The sequence below is a fragment of the Lissotriton vulgaris genome, chromosome 1_2 (assembly GCF_964263255.1).
Source record: "Lissotriton vulgaris chromosome 1_2, aLisVul1.2, whole genome shotgun sequence".
Taxonomy (NCBI): Eukaryota; Metazoa; Chordata; class Amphibia; order Caudata; family Salamandridae; genus Lissotriton; species Lissotriton vulgaris.
In genome coordinates this window covers 55,779,093-55,806,670 of record NC_141686.1, presented here as the reverse complement: position 1 = coordinate 55,806,670, position 27,578 = coordinate 55,779,093, and the positions used below count along the sequence as shown (strand labels likewise).

Here is a 27,578-nt window from a genome sequence, read left to right as displayed (position 1 = left end):
TTCTGGGCAGAATAACCTGGTGAGAGCCAATGCAAGTCACCCTATCCTGGATTCCACTAGGTTTCTAGTTTTCCAAAATGTCAGGTTTGCTAAGTTTCCCAAGGCACTGGCTGAGCTAGGGCCCAAACTCCACAGCTACCCACATGGCAAAAAACAGGTCAGTTTTCAGTGGAAAAATGTGATGTTGCATCCTGGGCTATTTCCTGTTGCAGGCATGAGGCCGCCAAGTGAGGTACCACTTTTATCAGGAGACATATGGAAGCATAGAATAGTGTGATATTTGTTATTACCATTTGGACTTTGCTGCACTCGCGCCTTCCAAGTGTAATCCAGTGTGTAAGAAAGAAGACATTTTGAAAAATATCCTCTAAATCACAAGCGAGTACGGGTACCCACAAATTCAGGTGTATAAACAACCACTGTTCCTAAACTCCTTATTTTGTGACCATTTCAAAAATACATCGTTTTCTTTGATTCTCATTTTTCACTCTACATTTTTCACCATATTAATTGGTCTATATTTGGTACACATTGAAAACCATTGTATGGTGCATCTTAGTTGTTGACTCTGGGTACCTTGGGTTCTTGAAGAACCTACAAACACTATACATCCCCGTAACCAGAACGGTCTTGCAGATGTAATGGTATACTGCTTTTGCAAATTGGCCATTGGGAAGAAAGGTTATGGATGAAAACTGCCACAGATGGCCGTTTATTCCTAATCATTTTCAGCATTTCTTTATTTTAACAGTTATTTTCTTTGGGAAAACCTTGTGGGATCTACACATATGACCACTTGCTCAATTTGGAATTGTGTCTACTTTTCAGAAATCTATAGTTTTCTGGATCGCCCATGGGTTTTACACTGGCTTTCACTACAAACTGGAAGTAGGTTGAGAGCACAAAAAAATAAGAAAAATGTGCTACCTCTTTGAAAAATGCCAAAACTGTGGTAAAAACAAGTGTTTTTTTCTATGCAGCTCTGAAAATTCTGGAATGCTGCTTCAACACCCTCTGCATGCTCTGCAAAATCTACAGATGGATCCCCACCGAAACCAGTAGAACGGTCACCCAAACCCTCATCAACAGCAGACTGGACTACGGCAACGCCCTCTACGCGGTAACCACGGCCAAAATCCAGAAACGACTCCAATGCATACAAAACGGCTCTGCACGCCTCATCCTCGGAATCTCTCACCACAGCCACATCACCACCCACCTGAGGGACCTGCACTGGCTCCCGGTCAACAAGAGGATCACCTTCAAACTCCTCACCCACGCTCACAAGGCTCTCTACAACGCCGGACCCGCCTACCTCAACGAACGACTTTCCTTCTACACCCCGAATAGCCAGCTTCGCTCCACTGACCTCGCCCTCGCCACCGTCTCATGCATCCGCCGAACGACCACCAGCGGCAGATCATTCTCCCACTTCGCCACCAAGACATGGGACACCCTCCCCATCCACCTGCGGCAGGTCCAGGACCTGCTGACCTTCAGGAGACTCCTAAATACCTGGCTTTTCGATCATTAGCTGCGTCATCCCCTCTCCCTCTAGCGCCTTGAGACCCTCACGGGTGAGCAGCACGCTTTACAAATGTTTGATTGATTGAAAGCTGGGAATATGGCGACCTTAGCATAGCAAACTGTTCCCTGATGACATTTTTAGGAGGAAAATAAACCCAGACACTTTTATCCAGAGCATGTTTTTCCTATTTTACCCTAAAACTCAAACTTTTGATTAATTTTGCCTATTTTCTCTGTACCCTCCAGGGAAATCCTCAGACCGTGGGTACTTTTAGAATTTCCAGGATTCTGGAAAAAAAGGACCAAATTTGGTGTGGCTACCTAATGTGAAAAAAAGTTATGGAGCCCTAAGCGCAAACTACTCCAGATTGCCAAAAAAGGGCTCAGTAGTTAAAGGGTTAATTGAGACATGTACTCATCGCCAATATTGTTGTAAAGAAACATCAGATGATCACAACCTGAATGGTATCATGCTTCTTTTATTTTGAAAGTAAAATTCAATAGGGCCAAAAGTAATACAGTGCAGACACATAACCGAAGGGTGCCCACAATGAAATCTGCTTTCCCAATGCCCCACCCAACATTCAATTCAACCACTTTATATAGAATTCTATTACAGGACCGGAGGCTTCAGATTATGCTTCTCAATCTTTACTGCATAAAACACAGCAGCCAATGAAAATGAATATTTTCACAAAAAACAGTAAATAAACTTCATTTCCCATGAACACACATGAATATAGGCACGCCCCCATAGTCCATAAGAACCCCTCCCGTGCTCTCATCATCCTCTTTCTTTGCTGCTCACAAGTCAGAGTTAAGTGCACCTCCCCTCGGGTCCCCTCAACCTACTTGTGGTTTGGGATACTGTGTGGGGTTTATATTGCTATGATTTGATGTTATTGCGGGACCTTCCGCATATAATTGGGGCTAATTGTGTTGCCATTTATTATTGCTGTTAATGTATTTGTTCTTGATTATCGCACTTTCTGACTTTAGCTCATTTATAATCTCGCTTTGAGCCTTCAGCTTCGGCTATTATTTTTTCCGCTGTAGAGTGTTCGCTTCAGGCGCTTATTCCAGGGGTCTTTGACCGGCAAGGGGCCGTCGCGCTTTTCAGTGTAGCCCGGTACCGGCTGCCTTAGGGCGCGCATGGGCTCCCCTGATACGCCCTGACGTTTAGACCGAGTGGCTCTCGCTCGATGCGCGCGTCCGAATAGCTGACCAACTTGGGCTGCTTTTGGTAGATTTTGGTCGCTTTTGGGCTGAGCGCCTCGACGCGATACCCTGGCTTACTGGAACGCAGTGCTCACACGTTCCACACACCGATGTGCTCCTTGTTCGATCGCCAGAGACTTGGTTGTAAAATAGTAGAGGCCCAGGGTGCGCACACGCTCAGGAGATTTGAGGGCCGAGGTCACTGACCTACTGGACTACAGCTTTGCTGAGGGGGTTTGGGCAACGTTGCCGGATTGTTTCGTATTAGTGTGCTTGGGCTGACCCCCCCCCATTACCCTCCCAGTGTGAGATATTCCAGAGTGTTCTCCCGCGTACCGCAAGGTGTTTTTACCGCACCATGGAATATTGGGTACAGTATCCGGACGAGGAATATGCCGGTGGGGAGGTGATGGTTGAAGGACAGCAGGACGCTGTCTTGGAGGACAATATTGTGGAAGCCTTGGATGCCTCGGTCCAAGCTTCAGTGAATCGAGCGATGGAGACGAAGGTCCCTCAGACAGTGCAACAGGCACTCGCAGTAGCCCTGCGCCCTCTACGGAAACAGCTAGAGGGCTTCGCGAAATGCCATGGATACGCCAGGAAGAGAAAAGGGAAGCAGGCGGCCTCCACTTCCACCGCTGCGGGTTCGGCCGACCAGCAATGGCCACATTCTCAGTCTTTGGCTTCCCTGCCGGCGAAGGGGACATCGGACCACCCCCAGGCGGGTGGTAAAGCGAGATCCAAAAGATCGGCACCAATGGACACCTATACCACCACCACAAATACCGATACTGATACGGACACCGACACAAAAAGGCCAAGGTTGCCCCCAAAACGACGGAGGACAAAGTCGCCAAAACCTTCAGCTTTGATCCTTCGGATATCGTACATCCGCGGTCCTCAGACTGGGTCCCGCCGCAAGAAGTTTCTGATTATCTCCATGAGAACCTCAGGAGGAGCTTCGATAGGGAAGTCTGTAACAGGTTGCGGTCGGAGTGTCCTCGCCCAGATATCCCGGATCGGGTGGCTGACACTCCAGAGATAGACTGGTTAAGTGCGTTACCGAGTGCGTAAACGCATCCTTGTAATAGGGCACACCTTTGGGTTCGTCAATCACTGACAGACTCCGTGGATTTTTGAAGAAAAAATCTTTTTAATTTTTTTGATTAAAGTTTTTCATTGTTGTTCACATCGTTTTTTTATCCATGTTTAACCATATAAATTCAGTGGGATTGAAACTCCACTTTGTTATATAACACAAATGCTCCGATGCATTTCGGGCTGGAATAGCCCTTTCTCAAGGAGCGCTGTAAAAAAATAATATACGCTTTGGTAAAAAAGTAACCATGACATCAAAAAATCACATATAAGTATACGTAACATTTTCTTTGACTACGTTCAAATAAGTAAACATGCTAGCGTGAAACCCATGAGTGTATTGGAAAGTCACCTTATAAACCAGGGGGGTGGGGTTGGAACGGGGGATCAGGGTATGAGTGAAATGGAAAGGAAAAAGTATCTTGCATCACTTGCGGTCGACGGTTAAGTAGGATACCTATTGGGAAAATAAAGAAATTGGTGAGCGTTTCAAGCCGAAATGGCGAGAACGGCGTCTTTTCACCCGTCGGGGCCCCAACTTACTTGTAAAGGTTATTGCGCTGTCATAGCGCTTCTGGTAAACTCCATTATCCAAAGCGGTAACCGGAATTAGATGCGGAGTATTCCGCGTAAAGTGGTTCTGGTTTAGCGTAGTTACGGTGAGTCATGTGACTCAGTCACGTGACTCAGTGGGTGACATCGAAAAAGGACTAGTGGTGATTATGGAATGGGAGTTGCCATGTTGGAATGGGTAGATGGTGAGGAAAGGATTGGGGACGGGTGGGACAATGTGTAGTTTGAGTGGATTACGTACTCATGCGACTGATGAATCATACATTAAAGAATCATGTATGTACAAAGAATAATAAATGATAAACACTCAAGCTGCACCTGGCAGGCAGTCAATGTGTAGAAAAGACAGGTACCACAGGGGTACTACAGGAATACACTTAGTTCAAAGCGGTCATTAAGACCGTATGGTTTCATGGCTTTCAGTCTATAAATCCAGGCTAATTCTCTCTGAAGAAGCAATTTGTTGTTGTCTTTTCCTTCTTTTTTTTTAATAATTTCTAGGACCATGTACTTCACTTGGGCTACATTATGATTGAAGTCATTAAAGTGAGTGGCAACACTGGACTTTTGGTTTTTTGTGCGAATATTTGATTTGTGTTCGTTGAGACGAACTTTAATTTTTCTAGTGGTCTTGCCCACGTAGATCATGCCACAGGGACATTTGAGGAGGTAAATGAGATTCGAAGAATCGCATGTAGCATCAACGTTGACTTTGATTTTAAAACCTTTCATAGGGTGGTTTATATAGTTTCCAAGAATGACGTTATTACAACTGTTACAGTTGTGGCATGGTTGTGTACCGGTATGTGACTTTTGTTCATCTGGGGGTTTCGATAGAAGTTCTTTAAGGTTTTCTGATCTTGTGTAAGCAAATATAGGAGTTTCTTTGAAGAGATTGCCAAAGTCTGGTTCAGATGATAAAATGCGCCAATGTTTCAAGATGATGGCCTTGAAAGTTTTACTGACTGTAGAGAATTTTGACACTAGAACAGTTCTTTTGTTGTCTTTTGTGGGTTTTGATCCTTTGAGGGCTTCCTCTCGTGTGGTCTGGGATGCTTTGGTGATGGCCAGATCAATAGTTTCTTGTGGATATCCTCTATTTTGGAACCGTTTGGCCATTTGTGTCATTTGGTTGGAGCATTCATCTGGGTCAGATACTATTCGTTTGACTCTTAGCATTTGGCTGTATGGTAAGTGTCTCTTTAGGGAGTCCTGGTGGAAGCTGGTATAATGGAGGGTGTTGTTACGGTCAGTTGCTTTGCGGAACAAGTCTGTTTCTATTCCTGTTTCTGTGAGTCTTACCATAACGTCTAGGAATGTGATTTCTTTCTCATTGATGTTCCATGTTAGTATTATGCGATTATCCTGGGTGTTTAGGGTGTTCAAGGCTTGCTCAAGAGTGTTTCTGGTGTTCTTCCAAATGAAAAATAAGTTGTCAATATAACAAACGTATAATAGAAGATTGTCTGTCCAGTTAGTGTCAGTGTAGATATGTTTATATTCGAATTCGCCCATGTACACATTCGCATATGTGGGTGTAGCGCAATTGCCCATTAACATGCCCGACATCTGTAGATACCATTGCTCGTTGTATACGAAATAGCTGTGATAGAGAGTATAGATCATTAGTTCCATGAGGAAGGTTTGAAGGGATTCCGGAATTTCACTATTCAGTAGAGCATTCTCAATGGCTTCAATGCCCCCACCGTGAGGGATGGAGGTGTATAAGCTTTTGACATCTGCGGTGCATAGGATTAGTTGGCTGTAATTGATAATGTTGATTTCAGAGAGTTTTTTAAGGAATTCTGTGGTATCCTTGATGTAACTTTTGAGTTTGATTACGGAAGGTTGTAAATACCGATCCAAAAATGTTCCAATAGGTTCATGAAGAGACCCTCTTGTGGACACAATGGGCCGGAAAGGTGGATTCATTAGGTTTTTATGAATTTTCGGCAACATGGTTATAGTTGGGCTTTTAGGGTGTTCCACTATAAGGTATTTCTTAGTGCGATCATCAATGATGCCATCTTCATGTGCTTTGTTGACTAGTTCAGTTAGTTCCATTTTGTATTGGAAGGTAGGATTACCTCCAAGTGGCATGTATGTTTCAAGATCGGAGATGTGTTCTTTGATTTTCTCTTCATACATGCTGGTGTTGAGGATTACAAGGGCACCCCCTTTATCAGCTTTAAGGCATTTGATGGTTTTGTTGCCTGCAATGTTCTTAAGTAAGTCTTTGTCTTTCATGGTGATGTTTTGTCTGGACTTTTTTCTGAAATTTATTTTAGAGATGTCCTGTCTGACAAGGGTTTCAAAAGTATCAATACTTTTATGAGTACAAGGAGGTATGAAGGTGCTAGTTGGACGTAGACCTTGCAGTAGGTCCGTTTTGGTATCAGTGGCTGGTGGTACGATATTTTAAAAAAAATGTCTTAACCATAATTTTCTGGTTAGCTTGAAAGTACTAACTTCTAACTCAAGTAGGTTTGTGTTACTCGTTGGAATGAACGATGTTCCTCTCTGGAGCAGCTTGGTTTCATGAGTGGTTAGATGTGTGTCTGATATGTTTATTACTAATGATTCTTCCTCGTCTTGGTTTTCTTTTTGTTTGCTGTTTGGGCGTCTTCTTGATCCTTTTCCTGCTCTTTTTCCCCGCCGGGGTCTTCTATTTCGTCTGTTACTACCTCTAAAAACGGCTCAGATGTTGTGGGGGTTGTTCCAGTCGCGGTGGTTGCAGTGTGTTGCCTTGGTTCACGTGGTTCTCCTGATCTAGCGTATTCCGTTGTTGTTCTCCTTGGGGGACGGTTAGTACTGTCGCTGCCAGAGGATGAAGTGTCAGTGTTTTGATTGAAAGGTTTATTTCGGCGACGCTGGGCGTACACGTCCGCCCAGGTATAGACCTCCCCTAGTTTGTAGTCCAGGGTGTCCCGGCGAAATTTTCGGATCTTTCGTTTGTTTATTTCCTTTGTATGTTTGTCCAATTGTAGGTTGATCTCTTCTAGCGTTTTGGATAAATCCTCTGGAGAGGCCGTTTCCTTTAATTCTTGTTCAATATCAGTGATTTCTTTTGTTAATTCTAACAGAATAGTAGATAGTTCTTCGACAATCAGGAGAATTAAATCAAGGATACATTTGTTTAAGATCACATTCCATTTCTCCTGGAATACCTTTGAATTTTTGCATAGAGATGGTTTTAATGCGATGCGTAGTCCTCTGGGTATGCGCTGGGCCTTGTGGTATTTAATAAGCGTGTTTGCGGGAAGCCTTTGGTTGATCTTGCGTTTTGAGAGATAAATCTGTTGTTTCACACATTGTTCCTTGGTGCGGCTTGAGGTGGGCGGAGTCAGGTCCTCATTTATGAGAGTGTATATTCTTTCAGTTTCCTCAGATCAGAAGGCTAGAGTGCTCGCTCTTGCTTCAGTTGTCTTTGAGATTTCATCATATTGCATGTTTTGATGTTGACTGGGTCCCGCCGCAAGAAGTTTCTGATTATCTCCATGAGAACCTCAGGAGGAGCTTCGATAGGGAAGTCGGTAACAGGTTGCGGTCGGAGTGTCCTCGCCCAGATATCCCGGATGGGGTGGTGACACTCCAGAGATAGACGCCAGTATGCTAACCTTCTTAAAGAGGTTCTCGAAGGACCCCAAAAGGGGGGTTGGATCGGGCTTGGCGGGGTTGCCAAGACAAGCTGCTCGATGTTGTTGGGCCTCTGGCAAAAATCTTGGAGATGACCCTGGTGGCCAAAGAAGGGGCGTCTTCGGTGGATCCGGACATATTGGCAGGCTGGGCTCAGCGCGCTATTTGCTTGATAGGCAATGCGAACTGCGCAATCTCTTCCGAGAGGCGCAAGTCCTTACTCCTACGAATGGATAGCAATCTGACTGAACTTGCCGAAGCTGAGCCAGGTCCTCTGGCAAGAGGTTTTCTATTTGGAGACCGCTTCGTCAAGGAGGTCACTAAATACGTGGGGACCTTAACCGCCTTGGATAAGGCACAAAGCGGGATAAAGCGAGCCCTAAATCAAGGGGTTTTCAACAGGGCCGGGTGAGGCGGGGGTCGCTCGTCAGGCCGAGGTTTTCAGCAAGGCTCCCAAAGGGAAAACTTTGGCCGCGGTCGTGGAGAGTGGGACTCCACCCGTGGTGGCACCTTTTACCCATCCAGACGAAGGTTCAACAAAGGTCGTTTCCAGTCGGGAAACACCAGAGCGAGCTTCAAGTCAAGCCAGAATACCGGTGAGTGTAACAGATGTTTCTCTACTTCCATTATGGGGGCGCACGCTGCATTGACTGCCGCAGTGGCAAGCTTTGACTCAAGACGCTTGGGTGCTGCAGACCATTCAAGGGTTTCAGCTGGAGTTCTACTCTCGCCCAACGCAAGCGTTTCCCCCTCCACCTCTCCATTTTTCCCAACTATATCACAATTTCATAAACGAAGAGGTGGTGGACATGCTGAAGAAAGGCGCGATTGCTCAGTGTCAGACGGGCCATCGCAGTTTCTTCAGCAATGTCTTTCTTGTTCAGAAGAAAGGGGGTGGCAACAGGCTAGTGCTCAACCTCAAAGAGTTCAATCAATACCTGACGTACAACCATTTCAAAATGGAAGGTATTCATTTGTTAGCAGATTTATTACAAGAAAATGATTGGTTGGTCCGTCTGGACCTCAAAGATGCATATCTTTCTGTTCCGATTTTTACTCCACATCGCAGGTTCCTGCAGTTTCTCTGGAACGGCCGTTGCTACGAATATTTGGCCCTTCCTTTCGGTCTCTCCTCAGCTCCCTGGTGCTTCACCAAGGTGATGAAGCCGGTGGTAGCCTATCTCAGAGGAAGGGGAGTGCGACTGATCATTTATCTGGACGATATTCTGATCATGGCGAGGATCAGTCCGTCCTTCAGCAGCAGTTGATCATGACTACTACGCTGCTGCAGGCCTTAGGGTTCGTGGTAAATCTGAAGAAGTCGGTGATGGTACCGACACAGGTGATAGAATTCCTGGGATTCACAATCAATTCTCAGACAGCGCAACTATGTCTGCCCCAAGCGAAATTGAGGGATTTGAAGAAGGAGATTGTGAAATTACTGGACAAACGAATGGTCACGCTAAGAGCGCTGGCCAGAGTAGTGGGGATATTGGCATCGTCTATTCAAGCGATATTCCCGGGGCCCCTACATTACAGGGCCCTTCAACGTCTAAAGATCAGGCACCTTCAGAGGGGACTCTCATATACGACTCGGTCCCTCTTTCGGAGGAAGTCCGAACCGAGCTCCAGTGGTGGCTAGGCCACGTGGATGCCTGGAATGGCAGGGCGATCTTCGGATCACAACCAGAGCTAGTAATAGAGTCAGACGCCAGCAGGTGGGGCTGGGGCGCGCGCTGTGGAGAGGTTTCCACAGGCGGCAGATGGTCAACGCAAGAGCTAGACCTTCACATAAATTGTTTGGAACTACTAGCGGGGTCATTTGCGATTCGCATGTTGTACCCGAAGAAGACATCTTGTTGCATTCTCCTACGCCTGGACAATGTGTCCGCGGTGAGGTATATCAACAAGTTGGGCGGCACGAGGTTGTCTCTTCTTGTTCAAATAGCCAAGGACTTCTGGCACTATTGCCTCCAGAATCAGATCTCAGTAATAGCAGAATACATCCCAGGTCAAGCCAATCAGGTGGCGGACTGGAATTCGAGACATTTGAGGGATTACAGCGACTGGAAGCTGCTTCCCCAAGTTTTTTACTGGCTACAAGCGGTTTGGGGTCCTTTTCAGACGGACCTATTTGCCTCCAGATTGACTTATCAACTTCCCTGGTTCTTCAGCTGGAGACCGGACCCGATGGCGGCGGCGACCGATGCCTTTCTGCAGGATTGGTCTCAAGGAATTCAATATGCCTTTCCGCCGTTTTTATTGATTCCCAGAGTGATGACTCAAGTGATCAGACAACGGGCGGAAATAGTCATGGTGACTCCGTGGTGGACGTCACAAGCGTGGTTTCCCACACTGTTACAGTGGAGTCGCGATCGTCCACGGTTACTACCGGACTCGAAGTGGTTGCTGATGGGCCCTCGTCAGGAGCAACATCCGTTGCTGTTGGAGGGCAGGCTGTCGCTGATGGCATGGAGGCTTTCCGGGAACAGTGGCATTTGCCGGGAGTTTCGAGCAAAACTGCCGAATTAATCAGGCAGGCATGGGCACCTTCCACCAGAAAACGTTACTCCGCAGCCTGGAAAAACTGGGTGGATTGGTGCGTGGGACGACACGTGGATCCCGTGGGGGCAGAGTTGTCCCAAATTTTAAACCTTCTGTTGGAGAAGGCTGCCGACGGTCTAGCATACCGTTCGGTCAATAATTTTTGTTCCGCTATCTCGGCGAGGCATGCTCAGGTAGACGGGAAACCGGTAGGCATGCATCCGGTGTTTGCAAGTTATTGAAGGGAATCAGGGTGGCTAACCCTCCTAAACCCAAGCATACGGGTTTATGGGACGTTTCTTTAGTGGTATCGGTATTTAACAAATGGCCGAGCACTGCGCTTCTATCTAGGAAGCAATTTTCGGCGAAGTTGGCCATGTTACTTTGCTTATCGTCCTGCAGAAGATCTTCGGATGTGAGAGCACTCGACGTAACAGGTAGAGTGTTTACCCCGGAAAGGGTTTCTTTCCATATTACAGGTCGCACTAAAACATTGTCTCGGCATATTACTTACAATTCTTTTCCTGATAATGAGAAATTATGTGTGGTCCACTGTTTGAAGGCTTACGAAGAATGTACCAAGGCCTTGCGGCCGCAGGGCTGTACTCAGTTATTGATTTCGATTCAAAAGCCTTTTAAGCCAGTGGTAGCTGCCACTATTGCCAGATGGCTTCGCTTCGTTATGAAAGAAGCCGGTGTTGATATACAGATCTTTGGTGCTCATTCAGTAAGAGGCGCTATGGCGTCGAAATCGTATGGTTTGGGTTCTACCATCCAAAATATAATGCGTTGTGCAGATTGGTCTTCTGAATCAACGTTTAAAACGTTTTAGTATAAGCCGGTGGGAGATATTACTTCAGTGGTATTTAATCAGCGTTAAACTAGCATAATCTGAAGCCTTCGGTCCTGTAATAGAATCAAAAATTTGCTAGCATTCGCGACAAGAATTTTCAATTCTATTAAGGACGCGGAGGCGAGGATTATCCCACCCGGCTTAATGTACAGTATGTAATAAGCTTGCCCACCCTATTATCCAGTGATTACGGTGGTGTTATTTATTTATTTCAGGATCTGATAAGAAGTCGGATTGAACGACCTCGGATGTCAGGATGCTAATCTACAGATGTTCTTCCACGTTGGAGGAGTTGTGATTGTTCAAGTTCGTTGGACTTGTTTCGCCTCAAAGAAAGAGGATGATGAGAGGGGTTCTTATGGACTATGGGGGTGTGCCAATATTCATGTGTGTTCATGGGAAATGAAGTTTATTTACTGTTTTTTGTGAAAATATTCATTTTCATTGGCTGCTGTGTTTTATGCAGTAAAGATTGAGAAGCATAATCCTCGCCTCCGCGTCCTTAATAGAATTGAAAATTCTTGTTGCGAATGCTAGCAAATTTTTGATTCTTGCATTCTATTATCACACTGCCAATTCTTTCCTAAAAACAAAGCATGAATAAACTAAATAACTAAAGGCCTGTATAAACAACAAGCTAAAAGCCCTTTAATTTTTTTTTGTTTTAGCATAAAAGATCCCCAAACAACAGGGCATGTGCGCTAAAAACTAAAAGTGAACTACAAAACCCAAAATGCAACACGACGTTTTCAGAAGAGCTACAGTTGCTGAAAGTGTCCATCACTACAACGGACAGTCGCTATACATGACTAAAACGTATTTTGTACATAACTGTCAGCTGTTTCCGTCATCCGGTCACTTATCCCTGATTTTTTCAGTGAATAGATTGAAACATTCTGCGAATTGGAGTTTCACGATTACCACTGTAAGTATGGATATGAAAACCACATTTTTCCGAAGAGCTAAAAATAGCCAGGACTAACTGGCAGTAGCCTCGTAACGTGCAGCTAACTGGAAGAGGTGTTTCCGAGTTGCACTGCCCTTCCGCACACATGATCGCGGCTGGCAGCGAGGTAGGGAGTCACTCAAAGAGCATTGGTCCCACAATGGATTCCCCACCGTAAGCAGGTGCGCTCTCCGTGATCCTGTTTACTTTTCTTTTCCGGTATAGGAGGAGCCAGACCACGGTCAGCCGGCAGGGATTGGTTTAAAAAGCAGGAAGAAGAAGTGACGCTACGTCACGGCCGTATTTACTCCAGGAACTTGCCTTTTCTGCGCGCACCCCGAAAACAACGGAGTCCTGGACTTGTAAGGGAGGAAGTAGCGTTAACGGCTAATTAAAATAGTGAGGATGCGCGGAGGGCTCTCCCCGAGCTCTGGAAGTACAAACCTGGGGAGAGTCTCTAACCATCTGGACCCACTCTACGCTAAGGGCATGTATTTACCGGAGCGTTGGTTGCTAATTGGGAAAAGGCATGGGATGCTAAACATTGCCTTTTTTGGCGTGAATGGAGCGTGATGCTGTGCAGAGCAGGGCTGCGACGCCGTGTGGACACGGAGCTCCGCTGCGCTGCAGAGCGGAGCCCGGAGGAGCCCAGCCACCCGCTACCATGTCCTCCGAGGAGACCATCAAGATCCTGCTGGGGGATAAATCCTACGAGGTGTGCAAGAGCAGGCTGATCGAGCGGAGCGACTACTTCCGAGCACTGTACAGCTCGGGCATGAGGGAGTCCCAGCCGGGGCAGTCGGTGCAGCTGCAGGGGCTGAGCATCCCAGGGCTGGAGCTGGTCATCGAGTTCATCAACACCTCCCAGGTGACCCTGGAGCAGGAGACGCTGGAGGACCTGGTGGAGAGCGCCTCCTTCCTGCAGGTCACCCCCATGCTGGAGCTCCTGCTGACCCGGATCCAGCTGGACAACTGCGTGGAGCTCTGCAATCTGGCGGAAATCTATGGCACGCATGACCTGAGGGACGCCTGCTTGGAGTTCATGGCCTGCAATTACCACCAGCTGCTCCAAAGGCCAGAGTTTCATCTCTATCCTACTGCTTTACGGCAGCAGGTTAGGGAGCTGAGGATGAAAGGGGACGCCACCCTCATAGCCCTGGGGGACTTCTTCGGCTCCACGTTGACAGGTCTCCAACAGGAGGGACCCTGGTCCATGATGAGGTTTGATGAGGCTGCCCAGAGATGGCTGTCCATGGCTAGCAATCTGCCACCCAGCATGGTGCATGTGAGAGGATACGGCTCAGCTGTCATGGACAATTACCTCTTCATAGTTGGAGGCTTTAGGATGACCAGCCAAGAAATCTCTGCAGCCCATTGCTATAATCCTTGCAAAAATGAGTGGTCACAAATAGCTTCAATGAACCAGAAGAGGTAACTAGATGTTCAACTACAAACAAATCATGTGTATTTTGTACTTGTTTTGGTATTTGTTAAGAAAATGAAAGCAAAGCTATCCTTGCATACTATTCTACCTCATTCGCACACTAACACTCAAGTCATTGATTTGACTCCAGAATAAAATACACTCCTGCGTGCTTAGTTACATTCAGTGTTTTCTCTACCACTGAACCCTTGCGTTATTTGATTTTCTTCATGGTGGACTTGTAGGTTTTGAAAGAGTTTAGCATAAATAACTTCTGTTGTAATGGGTGCAGCAAATAAGCGAAACTTCCTGTATGAATAGTTTTGGGTTCCTCATGCGGAGTTAGGTTGGGGAGGCATGCCCCAGCGTTTTTTAAAGGTCTAAATGGTGCAGATTGCCTTTCAAATTACACACATTACTAAAATCCAGGGTCACAAAAGATGCACTAATAAAGTATTCCGATACTTTTATGGTGTCTGCCAAGTGCTATACTTCATAAGGGTATTGAGGACTCAGTCTCCCCAGAGACCTTCTAGGCATATCCAACTAGCAGTTAAAAAAATACTGGATAAGCGGTTTCAGATGGTTTATATTTTTTCCAACATGTACTTAGAATTTTCTCCAGTTTTAAATTCAAAATTCTTCAGTTTTATCTGCCTGCTTCTTCCAGGTAGATTCCTAATTATCTGCTTGGAAGGAGCACGGTGGAAGAATCAAAACTTAGACAAATACCACTGTCACCGGCCATACACTGTAGCGCCAGACTATTCTTACAGGCTTATACTGCAATGATTCCTCTTATTTACATAGACCGCGTGTGATCGTAAAGCAGACTGGATACAGCAATCTTACCCGTTGAGACCTTAACGGCATTACTGACAAAATCATAAAACAATTGATCAATATATACGAGCAAAAAGGAACATTCACACCAGCAAGTGCCCTCTAACAAAGATCAGCAATAGGTCTTCCAAAATTAGGATGGCTTATAACCCAAACGTGAGCTTTAAGTATATGGCAGAACTTAAACTTTTTCCCAACACACCAGTTTCTCTGTTTCTCTAAATGCACATATGTTTCTATTAAATCAGGATTTTCTATGTGGATAAATAACATCCTGTTCATCAAGCAAGCTTATAATTTACTTGAATAAAATTATTTATTTCCAGAAATACTACGTTAAAAACTTTTATTAAATAAAGGCTTGATCGCTATACTTAAGCTTGAACTTTTTAGGTCTCGCCTGTCGATGCGCATCGAGCAAGGCGAGAGTATTGGCACTTATCCGCTCTTTATCCACACTGCAAGGAATCGTGGCGATTCCTTGCAGTGCACGAGAAATTTAAGCTCAATGCGCATGCGCATTGAGCTTAAATGCGCGTGCACATGCCCCCAGCCGCCTGCCTTGCCTACTCTCTCTCACAGCCTCCCCCAGCTCCGCCCCCTCACTACTTGATTGCACGGCCGCTAGGCCGTGCCTCCCCTACTCTCCTCCCCCCTCCTCCTCTCCTCCCCTGCCTGCCTGCCGCTAGGCCGTGCCTCCCCTACTCTCCTCCCCCCTCCTCCTCCTACTCTCCTCCCCTGCCTGCCTGCCTTGTCGCACCTCTCCCCTCTCCGCCCCCTCCCCTGCCCGCCGTGTTACGGTGAAAGGCTTGTTTCCAATTTAAGCACAGGGAATGAATACAAACTTCTCTGAATGTTGATAGAAATAGGCATCCGTTATTCCTGTGATGTGATAGCATCTTTATATTGCGCAAAACGTGTCAACAGATTTAAAGTACAACATTTAAATTATTTAAAATTCAAATGGCCAAAACTTGCAACTGTATTTTGCAGCGATGGCGTGGTTCATCAGCTGTCCTGAGCCTTAGTTAGTCTAGCTTCGAAAGCCATAAATAGTCTCTCTTCTACTGTGTTCGCCTTGTTTGTCGTCCTCTTGGTTTAGTCTGTCTTCCATGTCTACGGGGCTGGATTGGTAGTTCATCGACTGTGTTGTTTGGGACTAGGGCCGGCATCTCTTTTCTAGTTGGGGATGTTAAAAGTTCTTCCTCTTGGTTATTGACTACGCCGCCATGGGTCTGAAGCTTCCAGCAGATGACAGTCCAGTGCGGGTGTCTGTGCGTGTGCGGCCGCTGCTGCCCGTAGAGGTGCTCCGTGGACACCAGCCTTGTCTGCGGGTGGGACCGCAGGAGCTCACTCTGGGACGGGACCGCACTTTCCGTTTCCACCAAGTCTTTGGGGCTGAGACCCCAAACCAGGAGGCCGTGTACTCGACCTGCGTGCAACCACTGGTGCAGTCTTTCTTTCAGGGCTACAATGCCACCGTGATCGCTTACGGTCAAACGGGTTCTGGCAAGACCTACACAATTGGGGAGGCGAGTGTGGGCGAGTAAAATATGTAATCTTTGTACGTCCCCCTATTGGTGGCTGTGTGTGAGCAGTTGAGCTAGTCGTGCTTCCCACGGGTGAATATATCATCAAGGCTGCACTGTATTGTGTAGTTTCTGATGCACATGAGCACATACACAATTTCTGGTGTATGTAAATAATGTTACATTTCTGGTGCCAGCGATCAGTTTATCCTTTCTGGTGCCAGACTGCCAGTGAGTAAGGTAGCTCTTCTGTTGCAAGTGAGCCATGTTCCATTTCTAGTGCAAGCCAGCAATGTTCCAGCTGTACTTACTACAAGTGCTCGTGTGTTTGGGAGAGAAAGTTATAATGTTGCACTTTTTTTTATCGTAGCACAGTGCTCGCCATTTGCAAGCCATCTTGGTGCTGTTTGGTAATTTATTTTGCAGATTTTTCTCTGCTGCTCGTGGGTTTCCCCTATTTTTGAGGTTTTGTATCAGGGGTGTTTGTGTGCGGTCCAGTGTCTCATAGTACACGTGTCCCTCTCTGGCCTGTCCCAGTGACAGACTTTTCATGGTCCAGTGTGCATGTTACTGTCGCCTTCCCAGTTTTATCTTGTGCCCCTTCTCTCGTCCATGTTTCCATACCAGTATCACCTTCCCCTGTCAGTGGGCTGGGTTCCTCCGGGTCTCAGACCTATTAGTAATTAAAAACAGACATTGAATCGAGTTCCTATATTAATGTCCTTAATTTTACTGACACATAATACTGATTGATTTTTGAACAATGAATGTAAAAGACGTTAAGGTAATCCAAGTCAGCGATTTAGTTCATGTTTAAATTTCACACGTTTCACTTAATCTTGCACCAAAATACTGGTCCGGTGTTAACATTACAAGGATCACAACAAGCATTTGCAATGCAATAGGTCTCGCATTAGGAACGTTTGAGCTATTGGTATTGTAAATGAAAAATGTTGTATTTATGTATTGGTTTTGAAAATAGCTAAATTAATAGCTTTGTCATTTGCAATGCCAATAGTTTTAGCTTTCGCAAATGTGACACCTATAGCATTTGTAATGCCATATGTGTTGTATGTACGTGACTTAGATGTATTGATATTACACACCCTCACTCACCCTCACCCCCACTCACCCAACCTCACTCACCCTCACTCACCCTCACCCTCACTCACCCTCAACACCTCACCCTCACTCACCCTCACTCACCCTCAACACCTCACCCACGTCACCCTCACTCACCCTCACGCTCACCCTCACTCACCCTCAACACCTCACCCTCAACACCTCACCCTCACTCACCCTCACTCACCCTCACTCACCCTCACTCACCCTCACCCTCACTCACCCGCACTCACCCTCACTCACTCTCACCCTCACCCACCCTCACTCACCCTCAACCACTCACCCTCACTCACCCTCACTCACCCTCACCCTCACTCACCCTCACCCTCACCCTCACTCACCCTCACCCTCACTCACCCTCACCCTCACTCACCCTCACTCACCCTCACCCTCACCCTCACCCTCACCCTCACCCTCACCCTCACCCTCACCCTCACCCTCACCCTCACCCTCACCCTCACCCTCACCCTCACCCTCACTCACCCTCACTCACCCTCACTCACCCTCACCCTCACCCTCACCCTCACCCTCACTCACCCTCACCCTCACCCTCACCCTCACCCTCACCCTCACCCTCACCCTCACCCTCACCCTCACCCTCACCCTCACCCTCACCCTCACCCTCACTCACCCTCACTCACCCTCACTCACCCTCACTCACCCTCACTCACCCTCACTCACCCTCACTCACCCTCACTCACCCTCACTCACCCTCACTCACCCTCACTCACCCTCACTCTCACTCATCCTCACTCACCCTCACCCACCCTCACTCACCCACCCTCAACCCCTCACCCTAACTCACCCTAACTCACCCTCAACCCCTCACCCTCACTTACCCTCACTCACCCTCACTCACCCTCACTCACCCTCACTCACCCTCACTCACCCTCACTCACCCTCACTCACCCTCACTCACCCTCACTCACCCCCACTCACCCCCACTCACCCCCACTCACCCCCACTCACCCCCACTCACCCAACCTCACTCACCCTCACTCACCCTCACCCTCACTCACCCTCACTCACCCTCAACCCCTCACCTCACTCACCCTCAACCCCTCACCCACCCTCAACCCCTCACCCTCACTCACCCTCAACCCCTCACCTCACTCACCCTCAACCCCTCACCCACCCTCAACCCCTCACCCTCACTCACCCTCAACCCCTCACCTCACTCACCCTCAACCCCTCACCCACCCTCAACCCCTCACCCTCACTCACCCTCAACCCCTCTCCCCCTCACCCACCCTCAACCCCTCACTCACCCTCAACCCCTCTCACCCTCACTCACCCTCACCCTCAACACCTCAGCCTCACCCTCACTCACCCTCACCCTCAACACCTCAGCCTCACCCTCACTCACCCTCACCCTCAACACCTCAGCCTCACCCTCACTCACCCTCACCCTCAACACCTCAGCCTCACCCTCACTCACCCTCACCCTCAACACCTCAGCCTCACCCTCACTCACCCTCACCCTCAACACCTCAGCCTCACCCTCACTCACCCTCACCCTCAACACCTCAGCCTCACCCTCACTCACCCTCAACCCCTCACCCTCACTCACCCTCACTCACCCTCAACCTCATGCTAAAGATTTACAAAAAAACCCATAAACAATTCTAAAAGCACTAACTCTAATGCTGCGAGACCTATTGCATTTCTAATGCTTGTTTTTAACTAATTTCTCTTATGTACTGCTGACAAATACGGGCCGATTCTGACTTTAATGCCCATTTATCATCAACTACTAGGAAGGCCCGTCACTTGTCAGTGATTTTCTGCACCATTATGACAAGGATAGCTAGAAATTAGTAATCAAGTCCACAATATATCACTTGACCACTTTGGTAGGGCATTATACAATGGATATCCACAGTTACAACTCAAACTTCCATGTATGTCAAGGATGGGCATGGTTATGAGGGTATGTCAGGTGTGCCGATAGTATATCAAGCTGGGCCTTGTCATGCCAGAGGTTAAGGCAGAGGGTGCAGCTATGCCAGGGCATTGATGATAGCCACAGTTATGCCCAAAATGCATCCAGTAGATCAAGAATGGCCAGGATTAGTCCATGGCCCTCATGACCATAGGAGGTACTTATGTGCTCTTAATATATCGGGATGGCACAGTTATGTCAGGGTCCCTGTTCAGTTCCAGCTACAGCTTCTGGTATTGCAAGCTGTTTCTGTCACATGAACAGGACACTTGCCAAAAATATGAAGGTGTGTAATATTTTCATCCATCCTATAGTAAAGTAATTATATATGCACAGACTGCTTCTGAAGTTGCATGTATGCATAGACGAAAGCTGTTGGAGTATAATTTGTAGTATACAGAAATCTGGAAAGTGTATGCGGACTAGTTGGTAACAATGAAAACGGACAAATCACAGCAGTTTCCTACTTATTCACAGATTGTGAGTTTGGTGGTAAAACTGCCAAACTCACACATTCAGTAAATATCAATCAAGTCTTGCTTGTAAAGTGCGGCTTATCACCAGAGTGGGTATCTAGGCACTGTGCAGCATGCATCAATTGAAGAGCCAGGTCTTGAGTCTCTTCCTGAAGTGGGTCAGCGAGGGTAAGGTATGGAGGTGGAGTGCTTTCCAGAATTTGGCTGCGAGGTGGGAGGAGCGTCCCCTGGAGCGGCCGCTGTGGATATGTGGTATATGTGCAAGGGTGAGGTGTACGGAGCGGAGGTTTTTGGGAGGTCGGCGGAAATGCAGGCGGTGGTTCATGTAGGCAGGTACTTGGCTGTGGAGGACTTTGTAGGCATGGGTCAGAAGCTTGAAATGCCATGTCTTCTGGACAAAGAGTCCGTGGAGGTTCTTCAGGTGTTGGGTGATGTGGGTCTTCTTGGGCAGGTTGAAGCCCAGTCTGGCTGCAGCATTCTGAATTGTATGGAGTCTTTTCATGAGTTCAGTGGTGGTGCCTGCAAAGAGTGTGTTACTGTAGTCCAGGTGGCTGGTGATAAGGGCCTGAATCACAGTTTTCCTGATGCTGATGGGATGCCACTTGAACACGTTTCATTGAGAATTCTCTGTTCAGGATGATGCTAAGGTTGCAGGCGTGGTCTTTCAGAGTGGAGCTGAGTTCCGCTGGCCACCAGGAGTCAATCCAGAGGGGTGAGTGTCTGTCGAAGATCAGAACTTCGGTTTTGTCCATGTTGAGATTCAGGCAGTTGTTCTTCATCCAGGCTGAGACGTTCATCATACAGTTGTGTAAGTTGGTCTTCTTCGCAGTGGAGTCAGCTGAGTGCATGAGGACAAGCTGGCTCCACTCCGATACTTTACTGTACTCAATGCTAAGCTACGTCACTATACTCTGCGGCACTCTACTGCATTCCACTCTGCTTCTTTCTATGCTATGCCACTCTGCACCCCCCCACTCTGACAGTCAACTCTGTGCCACTCTATTCCACTGTACTTGAAGACATTCTACAATGACACTCTACTCTATGCCTCTCCACTCTACACCATTGCACAACACTCTACTACTCTGTATGCCACTCTGCAACCTTCCACTCTCCACCATTGTATGCCACAAACCTTTAACCGTGCTGAATAACAGTGACGCTGGTATGCAACGTAGTCAAAACACATTGGCAAAGCCTACAGCTTTTGCATAGGCGGGACCTATTGACTTTGCCAATGCTTGTTTCTCGCAGAAAATATTTTTGGGTACCTTGGTGATTTTTATTTTTTTTTAAAAACAATCTTGCTTCCATTCTTCGTGTGTATTTGCATCGAACTTAGGAACATTCTGACAGTATAATAAATAGCCACAAATTGTTACGTTTTAGACTGCACACATTTTCACATGTGATCCTCTGTTATTAATGCATGCCGAGCGTACAGTTCACTATTTTCCTGGAGCGCCCACTGTAACAGTAAAGGTCTTGCGTTTCTGGACCATACAGCCTATTCTGAATGTACTATGCATGGGCATGCACTCTTGCCTCCGCGTCAAACAACACTATTTTCCACAGCAATACTGTGGTACTGTAAAATGAAATCCAAAGTGTTTGCGCCGCAGAGGTTGAGCCTACTTGTCCTGTGAACAAGATAAACCTGATGACTTTTTGTCCTTGACCCCAACAATGTATCTTTGGTTGTTGGATGAATTCCACACCTGAGGTACGATACCCTATTAATGTGGAAGACCTTTTAGAGGCAGTGGCTTGGTGAACTTTGATTGCTTTGGATGAGCGATTGCTCTGTGGTGAATGAGTTTGAGCTATTTTAGGACAACATACAAAAAATAGAAATTCTAAGTTTAAGGGAGTTCTAAGAAAAGTAAAACTGAAAAGAAGAGGCTTTTAAAGGGCCGGTGTTTTTCTTTAATTCTAAGAAATCCCTGACGGGTAAGAGGAACCAAAATCAGACAGAAGAACAAAGTAAGAGGGCTAAAGTAAAAGGTACAATTAAGATGAGGTTAAAAGTGATATGGAGCTGTGGCCTGGGAAGAACGGAGTTAATTTTGGGTTCTTCCTTCTTAGAAAAGTAAACTGGTGAAGGCGATAGTATTAAGCAGCATTTACCTTGTTAAAATCTTCAACAGCGCAGCAAATGCCATTCACACTTAAGCATTTGAGGATTCAGGTGCGATCAAATGTTTCACGAGAGCATGGTCTCTTGGTCATTTTCATCTAATTCTTATAGAACTGTGGAAAGTAATTGGTGTAGACAAGCGGTGCTTCCAGTCCAGTGGTGCTGAGCAATGGTATTCGAGGTACAGCATGGAGCTGAATTCCAGGTTTAGGGTTTTTAATTAGGCTCAGTGTTTTGTTTGAGGTTCATGGTTTTTCCGAAGTTAAAAATGGTGCTTTCTTAGTGAGGAAACATCCAGTGACTTGATCCCTTTCAGATAGTGCATAGATAAGGTAGCCTCTTTGGAGTTGCAGATGGGGAAGTGGCAGGTTGAGTAGGTCCAGTATGTTGGTAATTGTGGGTTTCTGCAATTTGCAAGGCCGGGAACATTAGTGGATGTATCTGTTGACTCCTGTGGGCTACCATGCAAGATCTGTGTGTTGTATGTGTAATCTCAAGGGGAAGAACATGTGAGAAACGTTGGAGTTGAAGGCAAGGCATTTTTCAATGATGAAGATCCCAAGAAGTCACCACAGGTTTTGGACATGTATATGTTCCATATTTTCAGTCATAAAAACTCTTCGTTTGCCATGACTGTCTGCAATATATTAAGATGTCTGTATTTAACGACCCTTTGTTTTCACTTTCAGGTCAAATTTTAAGCTGTTGGCTGTCAACGGGAAACTATATGCTATAGGGGGTCAGGCCCTTTCAAATGTTGAATGCTACAGCCCAGAACATGACTGGTGGAGTTTTGTTTCCTCCCTGCCGAGCCCGTTGGCAGAATTCTCCGCTTGTGAGTGTAAAGGCAAGATTTATGTCATTGGAGGTTACACTAGCAAAGGTAGGTGAAAAAACGTTTAAGGCTTAATACTTTGTTTGGCCAAGGAAGATGAGGAAACTATGGGCCACATGTACAAAGCCTTTTTGTGGTTGCAAACGGGACAATTCACAGAATTGGCCCGTTTGCAAATACAAAACGGCATTTTCAAATGCCCAAAGCCCTAATTGTGCTCCGGTAACCTATTACCAAATAAAAATTTGGGTTTTTGAATCTGTATTTGAAAGGAGTGTGTTTAAGGCATTTCTTCCAAATACCGATTCGCACTGGTATATACAAATGTTTTGCTACTGAAGTGTGGTCGCAAAATATTCGCACTTTACCACCAAGTCAAAGTTAGTTGTAAACCATTGCAAATGGGAAGAGGTCCCCTTTGGACCACTTTCCCTTTTGAGAATGAGAAACACAGCAGGCAGTTGTCCAACATATATATTTTTTTCTTTTTAAACTCATTCTGTTTTCCTTGAAGAAAAACGGGATGTGTTTAGATTTGAAAAAAAAAGTTGATTCATTTAAAGGTAGTTATAGACCTGGCGGTCTGCTATCCCTGTGATTTTTGCGATTCCCAATGGGTCGCAAACTGAGACCTGACCCATTTATATTTAAGAGGTAGGTTTATTTGCGACCCACTGGGGATCGCAGAAAGTGTAAAACACCCTTTCATACATGAGCGTTTACAAATACCAAATTGCAAATCGCAAACTGTGCTATTTGGTTATCGCAAACACTAAAATTCATACATGTGGCCCTTATCCTTTGCTCCTCTTCCTAATTGTCATTATTTGGTATATTAGTTTCACTTTATTCAACTATATGCCTTACTTATGCCTGCAGGAAATATCTCAATCCAGTTGCATAAACAGTATAAGGTTCTTGTTTTAAGGCTGAGCAGTCTAGCAGGCGTATTACAAGTTCTGCGGCCAAGTTAGTGGGGCCCTTCCACATACCAAGATTTCATGAGGCTAAACCGTATTGATACTTCTGAACCTCTGCTACTGTAAACCTTAAAATCCTTGTTTCTTGGGGATCAGATTTGACCTGCATTAGACGGTCTGTGTCTAGCCTGCAAGAATTGATCAGAGGCATTGTCTTGTCTCGCTGGAGTTCAAAGTGGGATGCCACCAGGTTTGCTGCTTTAGTCTACTTAGTGCATCTACAAAACTGCAGCAGATACATTTCAAGATTAATGTGGTTCTTTTCAGCTCAAACCTTATTCACAACTGTTGTTTTTTACTTGAGGGAGTCAAACTTTCTGTGAAAAAGTATAATGTGGATAACATTTGAAAAGAACTGTACCAATCGTGATGTAACTTTTTGAAGTAGTGTATTTCTCATAGGAAAGAGAAGTAGTTTAGGTGCAGCACCAATTTTAGCTGGCCACTATCCCATTTGCAGATGCAATGCCCAAAGCTACCACCCGCTGCGTTGGTGTTACAGAATTGCTCTACGTTTTAAATATGTAGCTTAGTCCCACATCCTAATTAGGAGTTTAAGAGTGTCTAGCTTCTAAATCCTTGATGATTGAAGTATTGTATAGTAATAAAATTTATATAGCGCCTACTACCCCTAACAAGGCGTCTAATCTTTTTCGGCAAGTTGCACGCTACTCAGGAACCTCAAATGGTGAATTAGTATAGTCCAATATGAAATACATTTGAGCAGTGGATATGTTAGTCTGGTATTTGGATTGAGAAGGATAGTGGAGGGCTAGAAGAGTAAATGTTTTGCATTTATATAGCGCATGCTACCCCGCTGAGGTGTTGGAGTGCTTTTCAACGAGTAGCACGCTACTCCGGAACCAGAAATGGATTAGTGGTGAATTAGTATAGGGAAATATGAAATTAATTTGAGTTGTAGACATGTTAGTCTGTTATTTGGATTAAAAAGGATAGTGGAGGGATGGAAGAGGGAAAGGTTTCTATAGCTCTTGCTCCCCTAATGGGGTGGTGTAGCATCTTTCGGCGAGTAGCAGGCTACTCTGGAACCCAAAAAGGGTTAGTGGTGAATTTGTGTAGGGAAAATATGAAATCGATGTAATTTGAGCAGTGGACATGTTAGTTTGTTATTTGAATTATAAAAGCAATAGTGGAGGGATAGAAGAAGGAAGGGTCGAAAAATTGTATGTATGTGTAATATATAATTTGGAGTTCATAGTAGTAGGAGGGGGTTTGGGACGAGTAAAGGGGCAGTAGAGGGGGGAAAGTGAGAGAAGGGTTTAGAAAGGCTTATTTTGGAGATCTGAATAGTAAAGGGTATGAGAAGATGCAAGGAGGGGTAGAGGAGGGAAGAATCGTGAAAGGGTTATTTTGGCGATCATAGTAGTGTTGTGGGGTTTGGGATGAATGGGAGAGTGGAGGTAGAGGATATATTGAGATGGGTATAGGGTGAGACGTAGGGTAGTGCATTAGAAAGCGTAGTATAAAGACGTTTGAGATGAGTCAGAGTGGAGGTAGAGGGTATATTGTGAGAGCTATAGGGTGAGATATAGGGTAGTGCATTAGATATGCTGAATTGGAAGTAAAGTAGTCAATATAAAGATACACAAGTACATGGAAAGTGTATCATAAGTACATAGAAGGTATATATGCATAACAAAGGTAATATATGTAAAGTTGCATTTAATAAACTCAGACTTTCAAATCTTGCAGTACTTTAAATTATTATTTTTTGGTTTGTAATTCAATAGTGAAGCATTTGTAGATAGTTATGATAAAAGATTTACTTATTTATGCAATCACTTATATACATGGTAAATATAGAATAATGTAACTAAGTAATGTACATTTGTTAAGCAGAACTAACGATTATCTATATATATATATATATATATATATCAGCCCGTCCCGACGTTGTCCGGGTATGAAATGCTGCCGGCCAGTAGTATATTGTTTTGTAGGATTTCGTATTGATAGCATTTCTTATCTGTGACAGGCCTGTGAAACGCTCCGATTCACAGTGCACTGCTGATGCACTTAAGAGTGCGCGTTCAGTAGTGTGTGAACTCTGAGTTTACCTACTTTATTTTTCCTTGCAATATTATATAGCGCGAACTCGACAACGTGGCACGAGCACAATTTACATTACAGAAGAACACATTAATTTGTGGTAGGCACAGGGAGACAAAGGGATTTGCCTGGAATCACAGGATGTTGAGCTGATGCCGAGATTCGAACGTAGCTCCCCAGCTCTAAACTTCGCAATTCTAGAACTTGTGGTTGGAGGTGTGTCAAAGTGTATGTCAGTGCTGGCCATCAATGAGCGAGACCTGTGCATTTTTCAAATGGGTGGTAAAAAAATATGAGTATGTTGCTGGAGATGTGGGCTGCCGTGCCACCAATGTACTTACCGGGGGAGGGTAAACACCCATTATTCCGCAACTTTCTTTCCGCATACCATCACTCCGGATACTTTCATTACGAAAGTCCCATGACTCCGCAATGCCATTATAACGCATGGCATTACATTTTATATGCTTTTACCACGCATACATTTACAACGAAATTCGTTGTAAATGCATGAATGGTAAAAGCATGTTTTTAAAAAAATGTTTGGATAAGGTAAGTATGGGTATAGGGGTATATATTTTGGGGTACTGAGGTATATGTTTTGGGGTGTTTGGGTATTTTAAGGGTTCAGATATAGTTTTGGGTTATGGGGTACAGGGGTAGTTTTAGGGTTTAGCGATAGGTATGGGTTTTTGGGGTATGGGGTATTTTTAGGGTTCAGGGCTAGGTTTGGGTTTTGGGGTACAGGGTTTTTTTAGGGTTCTGGGGTAGGTTTGGGTTTTGGGGTACAGGGGTATTTTAAGGGTTCAGGGCTGGGTTTGGGTTTTGGGGTACAGGGGTTTTTTAGGGTTCAGGGGTAGGTTTGTGTTTTGAGGTACAGGGGTATTTATAGGGTTCAGGGTATATTTATAGGGTTAAGATGGGTTATTGTTTAAGGGTGTTGGGGTATTTTAAGGGGTAAGGGTGGGTTATGATTATGGGATGCAGGGGTATTTAAAGGGAGCAGGGTGGGATTAGCACACAATGAGACATGGCATGAAGGGCGGAACGTACCACACGCCCCCAGCGTTTGTCACGTCCCCAGCACACGCCCACAGCACAACGCAGACACCCCCACAAGGGACTACTTTGCTGGCACGGTTCTTTACCGTTTAAATGTATATGGTGGGCGTCTGCCTAGCCTATGTCCTTCTGCTGCAACTGCCCTTTCCAACGCTGTATTGGGTGTTGTGATTGGTGCTGTGGTTCCTGAGATTACCCGCCTCAAAAGTTTGGGCTCTCTCTTTATTATATTAGTATGGATATAAAAACATAATTATGAATCCTATTTATGCAAAGCAATACGTATGTGTAGGTACAGATCTAAAGTCCAAATAAATGCTTATATACAGAGGGATATGCTGTATATTTGTTTGAGTATGGTAGTTATGTGGGAAAGAGACAATTCTTGAGTTGTCTTCTGAAGATAAGGTGGTTATCCATGGATCCTATGTTTGCGGCTAAAGAGTTTCATAGTTTTGCTGCTTGAACAGGGAAGGATATACCACCCAGGTTTTTTTTCTTGTACAGTGGGATTTTGAGGCGAGGTGCCACTCTAGAGGTTCCTTTATTGAATGCATTTTGTGATTTTATTTAAATTTTTTCCTGAGGAAGAACGGTCCTGTTTCATGTATTGCTCTGTGGATGATGCATAGCAGCGTGAATGTGGATCTTCTGGCAACCAGTAACCAATGTAGGGCTCTCAAGGCAGGGGAGATGTAGCCTTGCGGTCTTATATGTAAGAGTAGTCTGGTAGCAGAGTCTTCTTATAGTTGTTATTATAGTTG

General features: G+C 45.6%; 1 protein-coding gene across 1 annotated transcript in view; it reads left to right on the top strand.

Moving 5' to 3' along the window:
* The first annotated feature begins 12,643 nt into the window (after nucleotides 1–12,643).
* The window catches only part of KLHL42 (kelch like family member 42), a 49,132-nt gene continuing 34,197 nt past the window's right edge, over nucleotides 12,644–27,578 (top strand). Inside the window, exons 1-2 of the mRNA XM_086952804.1 lie at nucleotides 12,644–13,826; nucleotides 22,557–22,750. Coding sequence (XP_086808930.1) covers nucleotides 12,958–13,826; nucleotides 22,557–22,750 — 1,063 coding nt within the window. The 5' untranslated portion in view covers nucleotides 12,644–12,957. The remainder of the gene's footprint in view (nucleotides 13,827–22,556; nucleotides 22,751–27,578) is intronic.